Raw genomic sequence first — 26,427 nt, 5'->3', positions numbered from 1 at the left:
ATCTTTGAGAAGAATTCTGAATTTCTCGGGCACATGATACTTTTCCATCGTCATCTTTACTAGTTTGTGTGGTATGGAACCGTACGCATTGGCCAGGTCGAGCCAAAGTACCGCAACATTGCCTTTGTTCTCCCTAGCTTCTCTGATGATTTGGGTTAGTGCGCTGGTGTGTTCCAGACATCTAGATACCCCAGGAATGCCTCCCTTCTGCACTGAAATGTCTATGTATTTGTTGTCCAGCAGGTACATCGTCAATCGCCTCGCTAAGACCCCTAAGCACCCCTCTGCTCTGTTCCAGCTCTCCGCCAAACGCCCTCTCCTCCAAACCTTCCGAAGCAAAAGCCATAACCTTCTCAGCAGTCTTGGACAGTTCTTGTAAACCCTATATGGTACTCCGTTGGGTCCATGTGCTGATCCTGCTTCTGCCTTCTTGATGATTTCACGAACATCAGAAAGATTAGGCTCGCTCTCGTCAAATGCCTCTGTTGGCTCTTCGACCTCCCTTATCTTGGTGTTCTCTGCCAAATCTTCTGCTCTCCTAGGATCACTGTGGGTCTTCCTTAGGTGCTACTGCACTTCCTCCTTGGAGCTTACCAATTTCCCTGAACCCTTGCTCCCGAAGAGCTTCTTCACGAACTGGAATGGGTTTGTCACAAAACTTGCCCTCTTCCTGCTTCTCTCTTTCCGATTACTTCTATTGGTTTCTGCTCTTCTCAGTGTCTTGAGTCTTTCCCTTGTAAATAAATACTCAATATCCCATACCTAAGCCTCTTGCTTAAATAATAAGGATTTGCTAAAAGATTTTGTTATTTTTAGCCAATTATTTAACCCTTGTGACCTTGCATAAAGGTAGATCATTCATATTCATGGAGCCCTGCTTGCCACAATTCAATATAAGGTTATATGTTTGCTTATTTGACTTTTGTGACCTTGAATAAATGACATGATCATTCATCTGAGCAAACTTTGTAGCCATTCATTCCAGCATAATAACCTGGCTTAAGTACATGTATATATTCTGTCAATGCATATTAAAGAGTTATAAATATGTCCTTGTAGGTAGGTTTCGGTCATTATGTATGTTGTTTAATGTAGTGCAGACATGTTAACCTTTGGTGACCAAAAAGAGGTAGATTTTTGACTCAAAAACGGTAGCATTGCACGCAGCATTTTTCAACTACTAGTATGAATATAAAAGTTATGTCATATCTTTGAAATAAAATATTATATCCACATCCAATACATAATATCACAATAATTATTTACCTGTAAGAGTGGATAACTCTGCAATATGCAAAAATAAAATAGAACAAAAAATGAGTAACATTTCATGTAATAAAATTTACTCAAATTTCATACAATATAACAACACACGTCAGAAAATCAACAAATACATTTCTTAGATTTACATTCTCTATTTTTAAGCATTTCTCTAGATATCGTCTAATATGCTGCAATTCATACATACATGTATGTACTGTAGACAGTTTTTATGACTATCAGTCCTTTAGATTAAAATCAGCACCCCTAATTCACTATATTTAATAACACTATTTCTTACATCATGTATGTATGCAGTTTTTTTAATAACCTTTGACCTATCGTATTTGCTATAATTAGCGCCCAGGATGCTTAAATAATTGTAACGAAGGGGGGAGCTTATTAATGAACCAAAATGCAAGTTGCAAATGCTGATATAGAGGCATCACATGTTGTAAAACATTGTTAAATCCATGGGATTGGGGGCGTTTATATAGCTTACACTCTTCTCCAAAAAAGGGGAGGGGCACTTATAGGGGAGGGGTGCTAATTACTGCAAATATGGTATATAATTTATGTCATTTTTTAAAAAACACAGATTCCCAAACTAACCAATGGATTACTAATCATAGAACAGCCAACTCCTCATAATAAAACATGAACAAATATCATGTATAACTATTTCCCAAGGAAATTCAAGTCTTCTTTTCAACTTGGCTTGCAGTCTTCTGTTTAGAAGTATCACCCACCAATACTAGTGCACCAGTTTCTAGCTTTTTCACGTCAACAGTTGGATAATACATTTTACTATTCTTGCTGGTGTTTTCAAAGTCCACACAAACTTTAAATACTACTGCAATAGATAGAACCAGCATGACAAAAGGCATGAAAGCGTCCTTCATGGTTTCATTCTTCGGTTCACTGAAAAGAAAGAAGAAATAATTATTGAAAAATAATATTTGTCTAAACAATGATATTGATATACTACCCTCAGTAGTCAATTCAATATCATCTGTTTCCTTCCTTCTTCAGCAACCATCTAAGCAACCTCCTAAACAATTTAATTTAAAATAAATCAAATATTGATATTCATAACGCGGGTCATGTTGTTTCCTGCCCATGTCCTAATTACTGATTACATTCATTGATTATATCACTCTGCCAGATGCCAAATTAGTGAAATGAATTTTCAGTGATAAGATAAATTGTGCAGGCAAATTTTCATTTGTTTGGTGTTATAACTTTACCTTATCTTAGGTAATTGATATGAATTTTCTTCTGTTATATTTGTTTTTAAGAAACTTTTATTTTTTGTTTCAGAAAGATATAAAAGTCATATTTATGTAAATATCATACTTCAAACTGTACAGGAGAATTACAGAATTTCCTACCTAGTTTCATATCAGCATCCTAACAAAAGTAGTTTCAAACAATGATACTGGTTTTTTCTATTCTGATATAACAGAGTTATTTCCCTTGAGTCTATAATGACGGCTATAATTCTAAGCTGAGAATTGACTAACAAAGAGTCTAACATGGGTATGTAATACCTATTAAGTTGTTTATGCTTCTGTTCAAATAACCTTATTACAGAGACGTGCATATAAAACTGTTCATAATATATGTTAAAAGCATTATGTATATACATAATCAACTTGTTTAAGACTTTTTTACAATTTCCAATATCTAATCAGACACCAATAGTTTTTTTTCACATGCTGACAATCTTTCAGTTGATAAGATGACAACCACATTTTATGAAAACGTCATACATGTATTAAACTCTGAAAATTTCTCTTAACAGACCAATACATAATACTTCTAATAAGCGCTTGACTTACTGAGCAAGAATATTAGTTATCAAATGGTAGCTGTCATGCACATGTATGTCATTTAATTATTTATATTGCACCAAGTCTGTCTAAAATAAATGTAAATTACCGTATTCGACCTAATAACGTCCTTGTCTTTTTAAGTCCAACCCCCTCCCTTTTTCATTTAAATTACTAAATCATGACCACTGTGTAAGTTTTTCTTCTTGATTTCTTCCGTAAAATGTTTAATAGCTTTCTATATACATTTATTTTGTGAATAATTAGCCTAATTTTGGTCTTATTAAACACCCTTCATTTGTCAATTTTTTAAATGCCCTGAGTGCTTATTGAGTCAAATATGGTATCTCAAATATTTCACAAAAGCTATACATTTACCATAAGGTCAGGGTGCAATGTGACCTTTATTTTTTTCAAGATGTTTTCAATAATAAATCTATACAAGAGGCCCATGGACCTTAGCGGTCACCTGAGTTTGGATACAGAATTAAACAAAGACATAAAAACAATATATATATCGGCCTATCAGGCCCTTGAAATCAATCAGTGATTTCATAAATTCGACTTTGGAGAGTATTTGTTTCCATCACATTTCTGAATATCAAAAGAAGATTTTTTTAAAAATTTTAGTCATTTTGATCCCGTTTGGCCCGCCCTGTTGGTCCCTGGGGTCAGCCAGCACCAATATGAAAATGATGTTAAATTGCTATCTCAGTCTAATAATTCTAACCCAATCTAATTAAAATTAGACTTGTAATTCTGCTCCCACTACGATACTCTATGTTACCTTCTGAAGCGTAACGTAGAGTATCGTAGTGGGAGCGGAATTACAAGTCTAATAATTCTAATTAGATTGAATTATAACGATACTCAAGAAGTTAACGACTCGGAATTTCTAATTTCAATTAGAAAATTATAAACCAAGTTTGACTCATTTCAAATTAGCAAAATTTGACCCCCTACCAAGGAGGAAATCTGTAATACCAGGGCCATGAAATTCACATTTTTTTTTTATAAAGGGCCTTAAGACCTTTTAATATATGAAGAGTATCTGGTTACATCAAATATGTGAATTCAGTAGAAAATTTTTGAAATTTTAGCCATTTTGACACCTTTTGACCATGCCCCTGTGGCCCCTAGAGAGGCAGCCAGGACCAATATGGATATGATGTTAAAATACTATCTAGCTCAGACTAATTATTCTAACAAAATTTGACTCATTTCCAATAACAAATGACCAAATAATGCTCAAAATTGTGTTTTTCCTATATAAACTATAGTAAACTTGACCCCTTCCCCGAGGGGAAACGTAAAACTCCAGAGTAATATAATTCACAATTTCTGTGAAGGACCTTAGGACATTTCCATCCACGAAGAGTAATTGATTCACTCATTTCTGGAATTTCAGAAGAAGATTTTTGAAGTTTTACCCTTTTGACCCCTTTTGGCCCCACCCCTCAGGCCCCTGGGTGTCAGTCGTGGAAAAATTGTTCATATGATTCAATAGCCATTCATACTGATAATTCTGACAATAATTGACTTATTTCCTATAAAAAATGACCAAATAATGCTCAAAAATGTGTTTTCCCTATATGAACTATAGTAAACTTGACCCACTCCCCAGGGGGAAACAGGGACCTCAGGATCATATAATTCACAATTTTTGTAAAGGACCTTATGACCCTTCCATCTATATAGAGTATGTAATTTTACCATTTCTTGAATTTGAGATGATGATTTTTGGAGTTTTAGCCTATTTGACCACTTTTGGCCCGACTGCTGAGGCCCTTGGGAGGCTGGGACCATATATTTTACAATTTTGGCTGATCTTTGGCCATGAAACATTTCTACAAAATTTCAACAAATCTGTTTCAGCAGTTTTGGAGAAGATGTCGAAAATGTAAATTGTTTATCGCTATTTGACGGACGATGCATGACGCACAATAACGGACAAAAGGCAATTAGAATAGGTCACCTGAGACTTCATCTCAGGTGACCTAAAAATGCAAAACTCCAAAAGATGAGTTTTTACATTTAGAAGGCAGTGCAATTTCTTTGTAAAATATCTACTAGGCCACATATATTCATAATATTTTGAAAACTCACAGAAGTTTTTAAAGGGGCACTACTAGTTAAATGGACAAATGGTTATTAGAAACTTAATTAAACTTGCACCACCTTTTAGAATGGTCTTTAAAACCCCATTCATCGTCTCCCACCCAGGGATGCTCAACATATCTCTCTGCTTGTCGACTGTATTGGTCAAACTTGTTGTCAGACCAAGGTGGTGCTGGGTGTTTCCGATATGTAGGATTGTAGAATAATGAACTGTCATATTTATGTCTCTTGTTTTCATTGCCTAAAACTTCATATGCTTCCACTACATCCAGAAAGGCAGCACTACTGATACCTTCATTCATATCTGGGTGGTACTTCTTAGATAACGTGAAATAGGCTGATTTTATCTCGGAGGCACTTGCATTTGAACTGAGATTCAGAATCTTGTAATAGTCCTTCTGTTTTCCCGAAAACTGACTGAAACTCCTACATGGTATATGTAACTGTAAACTGGAAGATGATAGGATGCATAATCCATGTATTTTGGAGGCTGCATTATAGGTGCGAGTCATATTCCATAAACATATATTTTGGCACCAGTTGTTGTGTCCAGTCCCGACAACATACAGCCTCTTAGTCTTGTTTTGGGCGAAAAGTTGATAAAGTCTTTGGAGTTTGGAATACTGACAGCATTCTGGACGTCGAATGAAATGCAGGATCATTACTGAAGGTAAATAATCAGGTCTTCATCCTGGATATCTCATATTCACCTGATTTACCATGCAGCCCTGAAAGTGTATTATACACATGGTATTAATGAATTATGTAATCATTAATTAATCTTAATTAATCACTGCATCATGATGATGCACACTTATCTAGATAATTTTACAACAAGATGAACCTCAACTGACCTGATCACTGATTAAAATATTCAATAACTGATTAATCGAAAATCTAAGTTACACAAAAATGTATTTTTTATGTATACAAATTCAAGAATTGAGAAACATGATCTGCAAGCTACCTCATGTATATTTTTATCATACAAATATAAAACTACATTATAATATTACATTAAGTACTTTCTATATTTTGTTTTATAAAACTACATTATAATATTACATTAAGTACTTACTATATTTTGTTTTATAAAACTACATTATAATATTACATTAAGTTTTATAAAACTACATTATAATATTACATTAAGTACTTACTATATTTTGTTTTATAAAACTACATTATAATATTACATTAAGTACTTACTATATTTTGTTTTATAAATCTACATTATAATATTACATTAAGTACTTACTATATTTTGTTTTAACATACTTTATAATCAATGTAATCAAACTCCTTACCTGCTTATCTACAGGACTATAAATATGTTCAGACAGTAGGCATAGGACCACTCCATGTACACATTCAAACTGATAGTACAAACCTACTGTACACATCAGGACTGACAGTATAGGTCTACTGTACACATCAGACTGACATCAGGACTGACAGTATAGACCTACTGTACACATCAGGACTGACAGTATAGGTCTACTGTACACATCAGGACTGACAGTATAGACCTACTGTACACATCAGGACTGACAGTATAGGTCTACTGTACACATCAGGACTGACAGTATAGGTCTACTGTACACATCAGGACTGACAGTATAGACCTACTGTACACATCAGGACTGACAGTATAGACCTACTGTACACATCAGGACTGACAGTATAGGTCTACTGTACACATCAGGACTGACAGTATAGACCTACTGTACACATCAGGACTGACAGTATAGGTCTACTGTACACAACGTTAACAGGACTGACAGTATAGACCTACTGTACACAACAGGACTGACAGTATAGACCTACTGTACACATCAGGACTGACAGTATAGACCTACTGTACACATCAGGACTGACAGTATAGACCTACTGTACACATCAGGACTGACAGTATAGACCTACTGTACACATCAGGACTGACAGTATAGACCTACTGTACACATCAGGACTGACAGTATAGGTCTACTGTACACATCAGGACTGACAGTATAGGTCTACTGTACACATCAGGACTGACAGTATAGACCTACTGTACACATCAGGACTGACAGTATAACCTACTGTACACATCAGGACTGCGTATAGACCTATCTGTACACATCAACTGACGACAGTATAGGTCTACTACACATCAGGACTGACAGTATAGACCTACTGTACACATCAGGACTGACAGATAGCTACGTACACATCAGGACTGACAGTATAGACCTACTGTACACATCAGGACTGACAGTATAGACCTACTGTACACATCAGACACTGACAGTATAGACTACTCTACACATCAGGACTGACAGTATAGACCTACTGTACACATCAGGACTGACAGTATAGCTACTGTACACATCAGGACTGACAGTATAGACTACTGTACACATCAGGACTGACAGTATAGGTCTACTGTATACATCAGGACTGACAGTATAGACCTACTGTACACATCAGGACTGACAGTATAGGTCTACTGTATACATCAGGACTGACAGTATAGACCTACTGTACACATCAGGACTGACAGTATAGGTCTACTGTACAGTATACATCAGGACTGACAGTATAGACCTACTGTACACATCAGGACTGACAGTATAGGTCTACTGTACACATCAGGACTGACAGTATAGACCTCTACTGTACACATCAGGACTGACAGTATAGACTACTGTACACATCAGGACTGACAGTATAGGTCTACTGTACACATCAGGACTGACAGTATAGGTCTACTGTACACATCAGGACTGACAGTATAGACCTACTGTACACATCAGGACTGACAGTATAGGTCTACTGTATACATCAGGACTGACAGTATAGACCTACTGTACACATCAGGACTGACAGTATAGACCTACTGTATACATCAGGACTGACAGTATAGGTCTACTGTACACATCAGGACTGACAGTATAGACCTACTGTATACATCAGGACTGACAGTATAGGTCTACTGTATACATCAGGACTGACAGTATAGGTCTACTGTATACATCAGGACTGACAGTATAGACCTACTGTACACATCAGGACTGACAGTATAGACCTACTGTACACATCAGGACTGACAGTATAGACCTACTGTACACATCAGGACTGACAGTATAGACCTACTGTACACATCAGGACTGACAGTATAGGTCTACTGTACACATCAGGACTGACAGTATAGACCTACTGTACACATCAGGACTGACAGTATAGACCTACTGTACACATCAGGACTGACAGTATAGACCTACTGTACACATCAGGACTGACAGTATAGCTACTGTACACATCAGGACTGACAGTATAGACTACTGTACACATCAGGACTGACAGTATAGACTTACTGTACACATCAGGACTGACAGTATAGACCTACTGTACACATCAGGACTGACAGTATAGACTTACTGTACACATCAGGACTGACAGTATAGACCTACTGTACACATCAGGACTGACAGTATAGACCTACTGTACACATCAGGACTGACAGTATAGGTCTACTGTACACATCAGGACTGACAGTATAGACCTACTGTACACATCAGGACTGACAGTATAGACCTACTGTACACATCAAGGACTGACAGTATAGATCTACTGTACACATCAGGACTGACAGTATAGATCTACTGTACACATCAGGACTGACAGTATAGACTACTGTACACATCAGGACTGACAGTATAGATCTACTGTACACATCAGGACTGACAGTATAGATCTACTGTACACATCAGGACTGACAGTATAGACTACTGTACACATCAGGACTGACAGTATAGATCTACTGTACACATCAGGACTGACAGTATAGATCTACTGTACACATCAGGACTGACAGTATAGCTACTGTACACATCAGGACTGACAGTATAGGTCTACTGTACACATCAGGACTGACAGTATAGACCTACTGTACACATCAGGACTGACAGTATAGACCTACTGTACACATCAGGACTGACAGTATAGGTCTACTGTACACATCAGGACTGACAGTATAGACCTACTGTACACATCAGGACTGACAGTATAGACCTACTGTACACAACAGGACTGACAGTATAGGTCTACTGTACACAACAGGACTGACAGTATAGACCTACTGTACACATCAGGACTGACAGTATAGATCTACTGTACACATCAGGACTGACAGTATAGACCTACTGTACACATCAGGACTGACAGTATAGACCTACTGTACACATCAGGACTGACAGTATAGACCTACTGTACACATCAGGACTGACAGTATAGACCTACTGTACACATCAGGACTGACAGTATAGACCTACTGTACACATCAGGACTGACAGTATAGACCTACTGTACACATCAGGACTGACAGTATAGACCTACTGTACACATCAGGACTGACAGTATAGACCTACTGTACACATCAGGACTGACAGTATAGGTCTACTGTACACATCAGGACTGACAGTATAGACCTACTGTACACATCAGGACTGACAGTATAGACCTACTGTATACATCAGGACTGACAGTATAGGTCTACTGTACACATCAGGACTGACAGTATAGACCTACTGTACACATCAGGACTGACAGTATAGACCTACTGTACACATCAGGACTGACAGTATAGACCTACTGTACACATCAGGACTGACAGTATAGGTCTACTGTACACATCAGGACTGACAGTATAGGTCTACTGTATACATCAGGACTGACAGTATAGACCTACTGTACACATCAGGACTGACAGTATAGACTTACTGTACACATCAGGACTGACAGTATAGGTCTACTGTACACATCAGGACTGACAGTATAGACCTACTGTACACATCAGGACTGACAGTATAGACCTACTGTACACATCAGGACTGACAGTATAGGTCTACTGTACACATCAGGACTGACAGTATAGACCTACTGTACACATCAGGACTGACAGTATAGACCTACTGTACACAACAGGACTGACAGTATAGACCTACTGTACACATCAGGACTGACAGTATAGACCTACTGTACACATCAGGACTGACAGTATAGGTCTACTGTACACATCAGGACTGACAGTATAGGTCTACTGTACACATCAGGACTGACAGTATAGGTCTACTGTACACATCAGGACTGACAGTATAGACCTACTGTACACATCAGGACTGACAGTATAGATCTACTGTACACATCAGGACTGACAGTATAGACCTACTGTACACATCAGGACTGACAGTATAGACCTCACTGTAGTATAGCTCAGGACTGACAGTATAGACCTACTGTACACATCAGGACTGACAGTATAGACCTACTGTACACATCAGGACTGACAGTATAGACCTACTGTACACATCAGGACTGACAGTATAGACCTACTGTACACATCAGGACTGACAGTATAGGTCTACTGTACACATCAGGACTGACAGTATAGACCTACTGTACACATCAGGACTGACAGTATAGACCTACTGTACACATCAGGACTGACAGTATAGACCTCTACTGTACACATCAGGACTGACAGTATAGACCTACTGTACACATCAGGACTGACAGTATAGACCTACTGTACACATCAGGACTGACAGTATAGACCTACTGTACACATCAGGACTGACAGTATAGACCTACTGTACACATCAGGACTGACAGTATAGACCTACTGTACACATCAGGACTGACAGTATAGACCTACTGTACACATCAGGACTGACAGTATAGACCTACTGTACACATCAGGACTGACAGTATAGACCTACTGTACACATCAGGACTGACAGTATAGGTCTACTGTACACATCAGGACTGACAGTATAGACCTACTGTATACATCAGGACTGACAGTATAGGTCTACTGTACAACATCAGGACTGACAGTATAGCCTACTGTACACATCAGGACTGACAGTATAGACCTACTGTACACATCAGGACTGACAGTATAGGTCTACTGTACACATCAGGACTGACAGTATAGGTCTACTGTACACATCAGGACTGACAGTATAGGTCTACTGTACACATCAGGACTGACAGTATAGACTACTGTACACATCAGGACTGACAGTATAGACCTACTGTACACATCAGGACTGACAGTATAGGTCTACTGTACACATCAGGACTGACAGTATAGACCTACTGTACACATCAGGACTGACAGTATAGGTCTACTGTACACATCAGGACTGACAGTATAGACCTACTGTACACATCAGGACTGACAGTATAGACCTACTGTACACATCAGGACTGACAGTATAGACTACTGTACACATCAGGACTGACAGTATAGACCTACTGTACACATCAGGACTGACAGTATAGACCTACTGTACACATCAGGACTGACAGTATAGACCTACTGTACACATCAGGACTGACAGTATAGGTATACTGTACACATCAGGACTGACAGTATAGACTACTGTACACATCAGGACTGACAGTATAGCTACTGTACATCAGGACTGACAGTATAGGTCTACTGTACACATCAGGACTGACAGTATAGACCTACTGTACACATCAGGACTGACAGTATAGGTCTACTGTACACATCAGGACTGACAGTATAGACCTACTGTACACATCAGGACTGACAGTATAGACCTACTGTACACATCAGGACTGACAGTATAGGTCTACTGTACACATCAGGACTGACAGTATAGACCTACTGTACACATCAGGACTGACAGTATAGGTCTACTGTATACATCAGGACTGACAGTATAGGTCTACTGTATACATCAGGACTGACAGTATAGACCTACTGTACACATCAGGACTGACAGTATAGGTCTACTGTACACATCAGGACTGACAGTATAGACCTACTGTACACATCAGGACTGACAGTATAGGTCTACTGTACACATCAGGACTGACAGTATAGGTCTACTGTATACATCAGGACTGACAGTATAGACCTACTGTACACATCAGGACTGACAGTATAGACTACTGTACACATCAGGACTGACAGTATAGACCTACTGTACACATCAGGACTGACAGTATAGACCTACTGTACACATCAGGACTGACAGTATAGACTACTGTACACATCAGGACTGACAGTATAGACCTACTGTACACATCAGGACTGACAGTATAGGTCTACTGTACACATCAGGACTGACAGTATAGACCTACTGTACACATCAGGACTGACAGTATAGACCTACTGTACACATCAGGACTGACAGTATAGACCTACTGTACACATCAGGACTGACAGTATAGACCTACTGTACACATCAGGACTGACAGTATAGGTCTACTGTACACATCAGGACTGACAGTATAGACCTACTGTACACATCAGGACTGACAGTATAGACCTACTGTACACATCAGGACTGACAGTATAGGTATACTGACAGTATAGGTACTGTACACATCAGGACTGACAGTATAGGTCTACTGTATACATCAGGACTGACAGTATAGACCTACTGTATACATCAGGACTGACAGTATAGGTCTACTGTACAGTACATCAGGACTGACAGTATAGGTCTACTGTACACATCAGGACTGACAGTATAGGTCTACTGTACACATCAGGACTGGACAGTATAGGTCTACTGTACACATCAGGACTGACAGTATAGACCTACTGTACACATCAGGACTGACAGTATAGGTCTACTGTACACATCAGGACTGACAGTATAGATCTACTGTACACATCAGGACTGACAGTATAGACCTACTGTACACATCAGGACTGACAGTATAGACCTACTGTACACATCAGGACTGACAGTATAGATCTACTGTACACATCAGGACTGACAGTATAGACCTACTGTACACATCAGGACTGACAGTATAGATCTACTGTACACATCAGGACTGACAGTATAGACCTACTGTACACATCAGGACTGACAGTATAGACCTACTGTACACATCAGGACTGACAGTATAGACTACTGTACACATCAGGACTGACAGTATAGACCTACTGTACACATCAGGACTGACAGTATAGACCTACTGTACACATCAGGACTGACAGTATAGACCTACTGTACACATCAGGACTGACAGTATAGGTCTACTGTACACATCAGGACTGACAGTATAGACCTACTGTACACATCAGGACTGACAGTATAGACCTACTGTACACATCAGGACTGACAGTATAGACCTACTGTACACATCAGGACTGACAGTATAGACCTACTGTACACATCAGGACTGACAGTATAGGTCTACTGTACACATCAGGACTGACAGTATAGGTCTACTGTACATATCAGGACTGACAGTATAGGTCTAATATCTACACACACAGGAGGTTGACGTTCTGTCAATGATATATATTATAAATATATAAAAAAAATACCCCTCTATACATGTACTACTCATAGGAGTTTGACGTTCTGTCAATGATATATCATAGGAGTTTGACGTTCTGTCAATGCTATATAGTATATATATATATATATATATAAAATACCCCTATAAACGTCCGAATAGTCTTGAGGAGGAATCTCAATAGGGATTACTACACATCATGTGCAGGACTGACAGTATAACGTTAGCCTAACTACTTGCCTACTGTACACACAGGACTGACAGTATAGTGTAGACCTAAACAATGTACTGTATATCACGACTGACAGCAGATCTAAAGCATAAACAGTATGATTTAGGCCTAGGACCTACATATACTTACATAACGTAAACGATTCACCTTGCAGAACATCACGGAATGTTGAGGTGGACGGAAACATTTGAGGAGTTCTGAATGATAGTGTACGTTGAAGTGGAGGGAAACATTTGAGGAGTTCTGAATGATAGTGTACGATACGATAAGTCTAGAGAGGTACCGAACGAAAGCACTTGACATTATGATTTCCGGTTTCGTTTTCGTAGGAAGAAGCCGAATCGAAGGCAAGGATCACTTGTAATGTACGTGTAAGTGTGGACAACTTACTGACGTTTATTGTAGCCGATGATCGTGTACATAATTGTTTTGTTATTTTCTTAATGTGCTAAACATTAAATTTTAATAATATCCAAGCAAGGACGTATATGAGAAGGATAAGTCACACTGGGTTTTGGGGAAGTCCAAAGCAGGCGCTTTTGTGTATGTGCACTGACCGTGGCGTTGGGCGACGACTGATTTTCCTTTGATATCCGCCGGCGCAGCCTTTGATGTAGCTTGCGGGTGCGAGGGTTACCGTCTTACTTTCTGAAGCTGTGCTGTCATTTCATGAGCTGTCTATTTTTTTAACGAAAATTTAAGACATATCCCCTAAATATTCCGTCTTTAAAGCAAGTAATAAACGTCGTGAAATTTAACAAACTTTACAATGGTGTTTCGTTTGACTCGATAAGACAAGTATTTGTTGAGAAAAACGGTTTTTATTCCCGGTTCATAGGCGTCTCGCGTGGTGTTTAGTTATGTAAAGAGACAGACACGAATCCTTCTCACTTATAAATCCTTGATCCAAGTAATTATTGTAAGTTGAATGCCTCAAAGCGTTCAGAGCAACGTCATCGCAGCACAGGGCCTCGTTACTAATGATGATATATATAAGATAAATAGACGACCTATCTTATATATATCATCATTAGTAACGAGGCCCTGTAATCGCAGCTATGTACATTGTAGGCAAATCACACGTAGGAATCTGTTCAATGCATCATCAATAGAGTACATTAGATAATATTTTGTTTACATTTTGTATGTAAATGTCTATCTAATCATCTGCATTTTGTATATTTTGCAGGTTAACAATGAAGACACTTATGAGACGAAACACCATCTTGCTGAATATTATCTAGTTTTCAATTCCTATTTCAAAATACCATCAGGATATTAAGTTTGTTCTTTGGAAATATTCTATGTAAGATGAAAATGATGAAAAAACTTGTGTTGATTCCTCTGTGTTTCACTCTAGCAGTGGTATGTCCACTTATGTTCTACTTCAAAGCAAACAAGTCCCTCATCACAAATGAAAAGGAAAGCAAGCGTGCTTCTCATCAAGGGAATACAAACATTATCATAGAATCAAATTCTGCAGCCGTGAGTGAACAAGGTTCAGGATTTCCATCAGTGGTGGAAGCTGCAAAAAAGATCCAAGCAAACACAAACAATACAGTTCTAGTTACACTCATCAATGATGCTTACATGAGCTTCACCTATAGTTGGCTGTGTAATACAAAAAACATGGATATTCACAGGCAAGTGTTATTCATTACTACTGATACTGTCTCACGGGATAAACTTCACAAGGACTGGCCTGAGGTTAGCGCAATCACTCTCCCTAGTCTATCATTAAGCGGAGATCAAGTATACAGCCATGCAGGCTATGTTAGACTCATGGTGAGAAGGACGGAGGCACTCCTAGCGATATTAAATGCTGATGTTGAAATATTCCTGTTTGAGGTGGACTGTCTTTGGATTCGAAATCCCATTCCAACTTTGAAAAAGACTTCTAAACAATTTGATGTTTTGGTCACACCAGTATCTGATAGGCCTGGTATTATTGCTGGCGGATTCCTGTTCATGCGTCCCACAATGGCAATGAAGAATACTTGGCATGCCCTTACAGACAAACTCCATAACCTTGATTCCCGTTTGAAGAAATTACCACCAAACAAGGCTATTTCTGAAGGTGAAAATGATCAGCAGTTCTTGTCAGCCTTGATTATGTCTAAGTATAAAGGGCTAAGGTACAAAATGTTAACTCTGCAAGTTTATGCTGATGGAAAATGGTATTCTTATCCGGAAACAAAACGAAACAAGCTAGATCCAGATATCATAAACAATAATTGGGCACTCGGAAACAAGGCTAAGATTGATCGAGCAAAACAATGGCACCATTGGTTTGTTAAGGAGGACAACATCTCATGTGATATGGATGCAGTTAAAAAGATTGTGAAGTATTAGGCAAAAAAACAAAATATGTATGTTTCAGGTACCCCTACCTACCCTAGTTTTTACCTCCGACCCTACCTATTTTATCACACTTTTTCAAATCAAAAATGTAGTGTGTGAAGTTTTCAATTTAGATTTTTACGCTGGCTTTAAGTTTATCCAGATAAAGTTCAATTATGGTAATGAGAAATAAAAGACTTCTAGCCAGCCTACTTTGTAATGTTGTAATAAAGCAACTCAACCCCTCCCCCACCTCTCCTAAAAAAATAAAATAAAAAAATGAAATAAAATAAATTTCCGACCGACCTACCCTATATTTTTCAGTTATGTAACCTGAAACATGCATATAATATTTTTTGGCCTTAGGTATATTATATTTACACTTAAAACATGATACCCCATAACGTATATACATGTGCAGGACTAGTATCTCCAGTGGTGACAGAATGTATATCTTTGAAATCTTTTTCATCTGAAATGGCGTTAACGCTGGATATCATCTTTTGATGTCATTCCATCACCAATAGAAACAATAGTCCTGCACAAACTTTTAAGGTATCACATGGTACGTAAATTAAACGAGTCCCAGTGCTTTGCATAGTGGAAGATATAAGATCTAACATATTTGTTAAATTGAGGTCAAAAGTAGAGATGTGAAAATATTCTGAAGATTATTATAATTTTAATCCGTTTTCAAAGTCCATTTACCGTATATGCATGAGATAATGATTTATATGTTTCCCTTATAAAGATAAAGTTTCAGAGATTTATTTCCAGGAAACTAAAATATTATTACAGGAATTTGACATTGATGATGTGCACAAGACCTTTTTAACTGATTACTTACAACATCTATAGTTATGTATATGTTATTGTAGTACTAGTACAGATAGTTTATAAAACTAGCACGAGTCCGTAGGTAAAAAAAATCTTTTTGATAGATCAAAGTTTTCAGCATTGACTAGGAATACAGGGGTTTTGGGATACCAAAATGATATAACTTGTTTCTGTCAGTAAAATACAATTTACCGTCGATAAGTCCCTTAATTTTGGTGATTGTGATGTCATAAAAAATCACGTCACAATCACCGAAAGGTGAGACTAATCACAGCTAAGTCATACTTAATCATTGTTGTTTTGGTATCTCGTAACTGGCATATTATTTCTTGACAATTTAAAAACTTTATCTAATTTATATATGCCATAGCATTCAGTCTATCACTAGTCAGATTAAATACATAATAGTAATCATTAACTGTTATATGAAACAATATTGTCATATTAATTTGAATCTCTAGTTATAAGAGGACTCAAGGCCATTTAAAATTGTATATGTAATTATATTATTTTTTTGATTTTATTCTATCTTTTAAAAGACATTTTAGTTGATTTGATAAAAATAAGTTCACTCTTATTCAGCATTACAATTAAATTATTTTTATTGAAATTGTATTACCATATTTGACCCAATAATTGCCTTACTTATAATTGATAGAATCAAATTTGGACTAAAATAAAATTGTTGCACAAAGTAATTAATATAAGTCATAAATCAATTTGCGAAAAGGAATCAAATATAAGAAACTTCAGATTTATAATTTCAGTGAGAAATTGAAGGAGAAGAGCACTAGGGATGGAGTGCCTATTGGGTTGAATACTAGAACGAATATACGTACCCGGCCTACTATACCTTTCGGCCGGGTACGAATTGGTCCCTATGTGTCGTAGTGGAGCACTGCCTCCGAAAATCACTCGGGCATCGTTTTCTTTACTTTCTGTAGGTTTCCAATTATTTTATGCATATACATGCATTTACAAATGGTTTTTGTCCAAAACAAACATAACTACCATTCTTAATATCTACCGTACCGCTCACAAGACGTCAAATTCACAATTTGTGGACTTGCCGTATAAATTCTCTTCAGAAAGACCTTCATATGTATTATGTAAAAAAATAATGCCTCGATGAGAATTTGATATTTTATGTGGTTCAGTTTTATTGCCTAGAAGGTAAGCGATATCAAACAAGTACGATAAAAATGCAAACAAACGTTTTATAATGGTTTGCATAATCATTACTTTGCTCCATTAGCAGTAATAGGCACCAATTGTAGCTCTAAAGACGACACCATTTTCTGTCAAAAAGTCTTTTGAGCTACAATATTGGAGTGCCTATTGGGTTGAATACATGTTACAAATGTAATTCATATATAAAATTTGCCAATTAAGTCTGTGTTCTGCCGTGCCATTATATTGTATACATTTTTGTTGTCACAACTTTTTCTCTGTAGAATTACCAGTTAGAACTATGAGAACCACCGAGTCTGAAAAGCATTAATTTCATATGTTATTACATGTATATTATATCAATTTTACATAAAATCAGAAGTATTGTCTGTATCAAAATTGTTTTCATTATAAAATTATAAGTTTCAGATGATGAATTTAAAGTTGCAAGGTCTTCTTTAATTTGTTATTGTTCAGTATTCTTCAACTGTTTCTTGCCATTTTATCTTTTTATCATTATTATAATTTTTTTAATTGTCTTCTAGATCTTTAAAGTAAAATACTGCCTGGTTGGATATTGTAACTGTTTGTTATCATTTATTGTTTTTAAGTACATGAACGTTGTGTACAATTGTATCATTTTATAGAATAGGAAAAATGATGTATAAAATGTATCTATACTTGTCTTGTACTTGTCTTAATTATTTTAAGTTGCATTTTTGCTACAATTTCCTTTTATGATCTTATTGAAGGAAACTTTGAATATTTTATACATGTAAGATATTTAACCTAGCTAAGAGGTTTTGTGTACTATATACGACTATACATTTACACAAATTTAAATGATACTTTATTTTGGAAGTACAATGTACCTGAATATTTTATTGAATTTCAGTGTCATTCCAATTGTTTACTTTTTTAAACAATTGAAATTATTATAGTCAAATTCTATCATTCTGAAAATTACTTTCACCAGTTTTTAGAATTTTTTCTGTTACTTTTTTATTAACAGCCCAACTGAGTACAAAAAATAGATATTCTTTTAAAACTATTTGCAGAGATGTGGGAATATGAGTCGATGTAATGTAGTAACTTTGTTTATTGTAATCTCCATGTGATGATCAAAATTTCTGGTTTTAATGCCAAATCAACATACACATAAGCCTAAGATACTATGTAAATGATTCATACTTTTGAAAGTTTTGTGATACACTTGTACATTTTATGTCCGAATTCCTTTTGCCATAAGTATGTACGTGTAATTGTGTGTATATATATATACATGTATATATGTTGTATTAAGGTGTTTTAAAATCCGATAGTCACATCTAAGAACTTGTATAAATAATAATGTAAAGTTATAATCTGATGCAGATTGACCACCAGTCTCTAAAATGTAGAACATTAAAAAAAAACTAAAATTTGGTGTGATAATTTTTGTCTGTTTTAAGTTTTAAACTAGGGGGGATAATCTACATAATGTAATTTCAGAATTTCAATGATTTAGGCTGTGGTAGCCAGGATAATGCTATACATGTATACGTGGTCCTTTTTTAAAAACTAATATGTCATGTTCTTGCCCTTGTCTGAAATGTGTTGGTGCACATATGTATACCAATTTTAAAGTTAAATTATGAATTTACTAGTCTAAATTATTCTTCCAATTTTAACAAAAAAGATAGACACAGTATTTTGTTAAATACCCACCGACTACCATTTATTTATATTAAATTTTATACATGTATCAAAAGTAAATATCCTATTTACATAAAGTATTATCAAACTAAATCAAAATCACAGGGATATCTTTACAATTATACTGTACCGATTAAACATTATAGAGATAAATTATTGAGATATTAGATAATAACAAATATGTATCTACATGTAGTCGTTGTAAACCAACACATTTTCACATATTTCATGGGCGATTAGAATTTGCGAAAATAAATTACAATGTACAATGGAGCTATTGGTAATCATAAAACTAAATCACTCAAGATGCCACAGGGCACAAAAATACAAAATTAAGTTACGTCAAGAAATTTTGGTTGACAGTTACTTTGTTTCACACTTTATGTGGTAGTTACTAAAGAACATGATTTTGTCAAATGAAGACGAGCTACGAATATTTCATATGATTGAATAAAAATATATATGAGAAAAAAGACTAGCTCCCTATACACCATCCTCGGTACTCCAGGGGTTTGATCACTTACAATCTCTACAACCCTGGACTATATCTCATAGTAGTAAAACTGAAGGCAGCTCAGAGGAAAAATCTGAACCATTCACAGGCCAGCAAAAATGTCCTTTAAAGAGTACAGAAAGAGCAAAGTCCAACTTCAAAGCCACACAGTCAACCACAGTGTACATTATATGGATCTTTTAATGTGTATCAAAGGAGTAAATTACCTGTTCTGTTCTGTTGCCTCCAGTTTTACTATGAGATTGTCCAGAGCTGTATAGATCGTAAGTGATCGGAACCCCTAGAGTATCGAGGATGCTTATACACATGACACATTGATGTATTATGCATTCCAATTAGCCGTAAAGTCATTTATAATCACAGGTTGGAAATCTGTCCTGGATTCTTACTGATATTGTTATAACTAGGTAAATAATGCTAAACCTGTTTGTGTCTGTCAGCAAAAGGAAAAATGGGTTATTTTTTATGTTGCTCATTGAACAATATGTATATACCTGTCCCTTTATGAAACAACCTTTGTGTATGATACCATTGTTTTGTAGATTCACTTGATTGATGTAAATGATAATCACTTGTTAAAAGTATTGAAGCAAGCATAATAAAGACTTGATATGATAAGATATACATGTGTGTGTATTCTTTGTATGAATTGTGGAGATCTATTTTACACAATCATGGAATATATTTATTGTGTTATCAAATACCACAATAAGTAGACATAAACCTCAAGTTTCCCTGTAATATACTGAAATAACAACCTTTAATTGTATCTTAATCAGTAATAAAATAATGTATGACTGGATATCAGAAAGATGTTATAGTCCTTTGATTAAATCATTTGGAAACAGAACATGTTAAAGATTCAGTTGTTGTGGCCTTGATGACCATTCACTGAAAACATTATTTTTAATCCTTTGACCTAGGAGAATATGAGCTCAGAAAAGGATGTTGAATAGCATATATTATGTAGGTGACTCTAAGGTATCTTTGTGCAAAATATTGATCTTTTCACTGAGTGGTCGTAAAACAGTCCAAAGTAACACCCCTCCTTTAACCAGAAACAACCTTCGGGAAAGGGGAACAGGTCTAGAGTTTGTATAAATCTTGGCTTTGAACCACTGGGGCAGGAAGCGTGGAGCCCAATAGAGCTAATCTTTAATTCACTTCTAGTCATATAGCTCAGCATGGGCTGTTACAAAACCAGGTGAATAATACAGGCCCTCTAAGCCTATTGTTCACTAAGTTACTTTATCTCTGAAGCTAAGAAGCCTAGGAGACCTATTGGCCATTATTATGCTGGAGTGACAGGCTATTAAATTTGTTCAAATGAATGACCTTGAACTTTTTTTAATAACTTCATTATCGTGTAGTAATCTAGCCCTTTGTTTGATGTACATCAAAAGAAACGTAAAACTGTACACTGTGGTTGATTGTCTGGCTTTGAAGTTGGTTGTGCTCTCTCTCTAGTCTTCAAAGGAAATCTACAGACCTGTGACTGATCAGATGTTTTCTCGTGAGCTTCCTCCAGTTTTACTATGAGTTAGTCCACAGGGACCTGGCACGAAAAATTTTAACCAACAGTTTACATATATGATACTATAATATATATATGTATACTGTTGGTTAAAAATTTCCCAGGTCCCTGTGAGTTAGTCTAAGAGTGTATTTAATGTGAGGAATAGTAACCCCTGGATTATCGGGGATGGGAATGGATAGAGTACTACACAATTTCTCAAGATGATCTCACCATCCTTTTCTTCTCTTTCTATGTCTGACAGATGGTATATACATGTATATATATATATAAATATAGTAGCTTATTATCATCCAAACTAGCAAGCACATCTGGACACACACACATCTAATTAACACTACAATTTCCGCCTATATTACACCACTACTTACTTTTGTACAGGTACATGTATCTCTTTACATAACTAGCATCAGCTGTGACCTTCAGATTGTATTCAGAGTATCTTAAAAATAGGCTATTATTAAATCATTACTCTTTTACGGGTTACTGTTTTAATGCTTTCACATTTGAGTTTCCGGGTGCCTCCCAGAACTAAAATAAAAACATTTCCAGAAGCAAAAGAAAACAAAAGTAAATGAACAATAACCAGCTTAAAAAGGACGCGCAATTACAAGTTGTAAGATTTTACAGGGACCTGGCACGAAATTTTAACCAACAGTGTACAAATTTTAGTTGCTGCTCACAATAATCGTGCCCAGATCAGTAAAGACTACCTATCTACATCAGAACGCCGAGCATTTCATTCACTCCAACAAAATGCTGAAATTGTCATAAAACCAGCAGATAAAGTCGCGGCAGTTGTAATAATGAACAGGAGAGACTACATTACAGAATCAAACCGTCAGCTCTCTAACGCGCAGTTCTACCAGAAACAGGATAGAGATTCCACAGAGGAACACACCAAACTGGTCAATGACACCTTAGATAGGATCCTAGACCGGGGAGATATTGACGAAGACACAGCGAGCTTTTTACGACCAGAGAACGCTCAAGTAGGCAAATTCTATCTCCTCCCCAAAATCCACCAACCTGGCAACCCGGGCAGGCCAATCATCAACTCTATAGGCCATCCTACCGTAAAGGTATCTAAGTTTATTGATTTCAATTTACGCTCCATTGTTGAAAATCTACCATCTTCTCTAAAAGATACTACAGATTACTTGAATAAAACGCCTTACCATGACCTACCAGATGGCACTCTATTAGTTACGATGGATGTTGTCTCTCTCTACACCAACATCCCGCACGCGGACGGCATTGCTGCCTGTCGTGCGGCATGGAACAGACGTGTGTCTAACCATCCGTCGACCCAGAATTTAGTAGATCTCCTTAAACTTGCTCACCCCTTAACAACTTCAAGTTTGATGACGACAACTACTTGCAAATCAGTGCTACAGCTATGGGCACCAAGATGACTCCTTCGTATGCCAATGTATTCACGGGACACCTTGAATCTGCAATCTTAACATCAGCCTCAATCAAACCTTTCAGCTGGCTCAGATTCATTGACGATATTGGACCACCAACCGACAGTCTCTCGATGAATTTATTGGACATGCCAACACACTCCACAATACCATCAAATTCACTGCCGATATCTCATCATATACCAATATATTTTTAAAAATTAGATCCACCTTAGTTGAAGGGGCCAGTAGTACTGACTTGTATTCCAAACCTACTGATTCCCATCTATACCTCCGTCCCACCAGTTGTCATCCCTCGCATACCACCAGAAGCATCCCTATTCACAAGCTTTACGAATCCGTCGAATAGTGTCCGACAATATCACCTTCGAACGCCGGTGTGAAGAGATGAAATGCCACCTTCTCTCTAGAGGATACAAATCGCATCTGATCGACCAAGAAATCGACAAAGGTCCGCGCCCTAGATAGAGCCAATCTCCTCATATACCAAACCAGAACTGCCACTCAACGTGTTCCCTGTGTGGTAACATTCTATCCTAACTTACCACGTCTCCTTTTATCCTTAGGAACCACTGAAAAATCATTGAGTCATCAACAAAACTTAGGCGTATTTTCCCAGAGCCACCGCTACTAGCCTACCGCAGACCAAAAAATGTAAATGACCTTGTAGTGAGCAGCAAACTGCCTCCTCTTGCTCCTGCTGCACAAATGGGCTCATTCCAGACATGCAACAATAAACGGTGCATGATGTGTCCATACACAGCATCCACAGACACATTTGAATGTGCTATCAACAACAGAGCATACAACATCCGACAGAACCTGACGTGCAAATCCAGCAATGTCATCTACCTTCTCTCGTGTAGGAAATGCACAATGCAATACGTTGGGGAAACCCGTGGTCCACTCAACGTCAGAATCAACAATCACCGCTGGTCTATCAGAAAAATCTGACTATCCAGTTGCCTGACATTTCAACCTACCCATCCATAGTTGGAAAGATATGCAAGTGATTGCAATTGAGCACTGTTCCTACTGGACACAAGCCAAGCGTCGATCGAGAGAGAGATTCTGGATTACCTATCTACAGACCCGTTATCCCAAAGGCATTAACGGACGTTAAATATACTAATTGACATCAATTGATCACTTGCTTTTCATTTAATTATCCCTACTTCCAGCATTTTCCCGTTCTGTTTTACGCATTTTTTATCCTTTACATACATATGCTGCCCAGCAAAAGGCGACTAAATTTGGGACTTTGCTTTTTTGCCAACACACCGAGAAGATAGGCGGATAAATTTGCATCCTATACCAATGAGCACCATAAATAAATTTTGCCACACATATATGACGTCACACTTGGCACGCTTTCCAGTTATCACTCATATTTTAGCGTTCTGCCGAACAGTATGGATACATTTTTGTCGATGCGGCATTCGGCTGCCACCTGCCGAAGGGTAAATCGCGCTCCATTGTGCTGTATAGTTAAATATTTGTCTACTTTGTCCCGCATAACTGTTCGTAGCCTATTATGTAATCGTGTTCGTTTTGTATGTCTTGATAAAGGGGCAGATCGTCACGAAAATTTGACAATTTTGTTTTGTCCACACGGTTGGAATTACTTCCTTGTCCCATATATATATGTTTACTGTTGGTTAAAGAGCCACTACCTTTCCGAAACGGCTTTTATTTTTTAAAATAGGAATGTAAAACGATATCAATATTTTTGTAGAGTCGCAGAAGTTATTAACTATACGTTTACTAGCACACTTATCATCAATTCAGAACTGTTTAATAAGAATAAATAAAATGTTAATTTTCATAACGCGGGTCGTTTTATGTTTCCCGCTGTCGTCCTAAATGCCGCGCGGTAGTTGACTATCACTGCGCCAGACGGCAAAAAAGCGAAATGAATCTCCACTGTTATTGTATATTAGACAGGAAATCTAGCATATTTTTGGTGTTGTAACCTCATCTTAAGACATTGATATATATTTTCTTTTGTTATTAAAGGCCCACTACCTTTCCGGAGCAAAATTTAATGATTTCTTAAAAACATTAATAACAATATAAAATATATACCGATGGCCTAAGAAGAGGTTGCAACACCAAACATATGCAAGATTTACCGCGTAATATATGAAAACAGTGGAGAGTCATTTCACTGTTTTGCCGTCTGGCGCAGAGATAGTCAACTACCGCGCGGTATTTAGGACGACGGCGGGAAACATAAGACGACCCGCGTTATAAAAATTAACATTTTATTAATTTTGATTAAATTGTTCAGAAGGTGATGATATATGTAGTATTAACGGTAAGTCAATAACTTTTGCGACTCTACAAAATTATCGATCTCGTTTTACATTCCCATTTTAAAAATAAAAAACCGTTTCGGAAAGGTATTTTCTTTTGTTATTAACGTTTTTAAGGAACCATTAAATTTTGCTCCGGAAAGGTAGTGGGCCTTTAAGAAATTCGTTTCAAGTCCCTGTGTAAGATTAAGCGATGACTCTCTGGATTAAAACTAAGATATATACATGGTACATGTACAATGTAAGATCATGAAGATGTCTTTATTCCGTTTATTGAATCTGGAAAGTATAATTATGTAGAGATGTCATGTCGGAAAGCAACCAAATTTTATAACAAGAGATCCCAAGGGGCATTGGCGCCCAATTTACAGCATAATTATATTAATCTAAGGATATTTTCTTTGTTTGCCCTCTACATGTATCTTTGAATTGGGTATCCATAAGGAAACCAAATTAGATATAAAGTCTGCATAGCAGCAACACACTTCAAGCGTCAATATGGCCACTGTCAGCCATTATGTGTTTGGATTTGTTCCCAGTGGGTGTCTAAAATTCATGCATGAAATTTGAGAAAGATCGGTTCCAAAATATACCATACATAATTATAAGGCCCTAGGGGGACCTTTTAAATTGAAATTTGAGAAGGGTCCCTTCAATACTTTATGAGAAATAGTTGTAACCAACATCAAAAAGATGGCTTCCTATAGCTATTGGCCATTTGATGAATTTCTTGACCAATCAGTCCCAAAATTCAATATGCACAATCAGAGCTCTAGAAAAACGTATGCATGATATTGAGAAAGATGCAAACTTTTAAAT

At 37.0% G+C, this 26,427-nt stretch overlaps 2 protein-coding genes across 3 annotated transcripts; one reads left to right on the top strand and one right to left on the bottom strand.

Moving 5' to 3' along the window:
* Positions 1–1,321: 1,321 nt before the first annotated feature.
* Positions 1,322–13,989, bottom strand: LOC138331930 (uncharacterized). The gene is made up of 3 exons (XM_069279796.1): positions 13,906–13,989; positions 5,271–5,938; positions 1,322–2,181 (listed from the first exon to the last, which is right to left on the bottom strand). Exons 2-3 carry the CDS (start codon positions 5,870–5,872, stop codon positions 1,956–1,958), a joined length of 828 nt encoding a protein of 275 aa, XP_069135897.1. The 5' UTR covers positions 5,873–5,938; positions 13,906–13,989; the 3' UTR covers positions 1,322–1,955.
* Positions 13,990–14,059: 70 nt separating this feature from the next.
* Positions 14,060–16,224, top strand: LOC138331929 (uncharacterized). Of its 2 annotated transcripts, none has more exons than XM_069279794.1 (2): positions 14,060–14,141; positions 14,966–16,224. In XM_069279794.1, exon 2 carries the CDS (start codon positions 15,088–15,090, stop codon positions 16,126–16,128), a length of 1,041 nt encoding a protein of 346 aa, XP_069135895.1. In that variant the 5' UTR covers positions 14,060–14,141; positions 14,966–15,087; the 3' UTR covers positions 16,129–16,224. The 2 variants fall into 2 exon arrangements, with proteins under 2 accessions (XP_069135895.1, XP_069135896.1); XM_069279795.1 differs by having other exon boundaries at positions 14,072–14,147.
* Positions 16,225–26,427: the final 10,203 nt, after the last annotated feature.

Source organism: Argopecten irradians, chromosome 9 (genome assembly GCF_041381155.1).
Source record: "Argopecten irradians isolate NY chromosome 9, Ai_NY, whole genome shotgun sequence".
In the NCBI taxonomy this organism is placed as follows: domain Eukaryota; kingdom Metazoa; phylum Mollusca; class Bivalvia; order Pectinida; family Pectinidae; genus Argopecten; species Argopecten irradians.
Note: the sequence above shows the minus strand (reverse complement) of the source record. Positions and strands in the feature narration are given on the sequence as shown.

Bases quoted from the DNA above. Each gene is read 5' to 3' on its own strand.
- LOC138331930 (XM_069279796.1), bottom strand. From the start codon at position 5,872: ATGATCCTGCATTTCATTCGACGTCCAGAATGCTGTCAGTATTCCAAA. The intron at 2,182-5,270 runs GTGGTGCAAGTT...CTTTCTTTTCAG, and splicing joins TTTAAAGACCATTCTAAAAG to TGAACCGAAGAATGAAACCA.
- LOC138331929 (XM_069279794.1), top strand. From the start codon at position 15,088: ATGAAAATGATGAAAAAACTTGTGTTGATTCCTCTGTGTTTCACTCTA.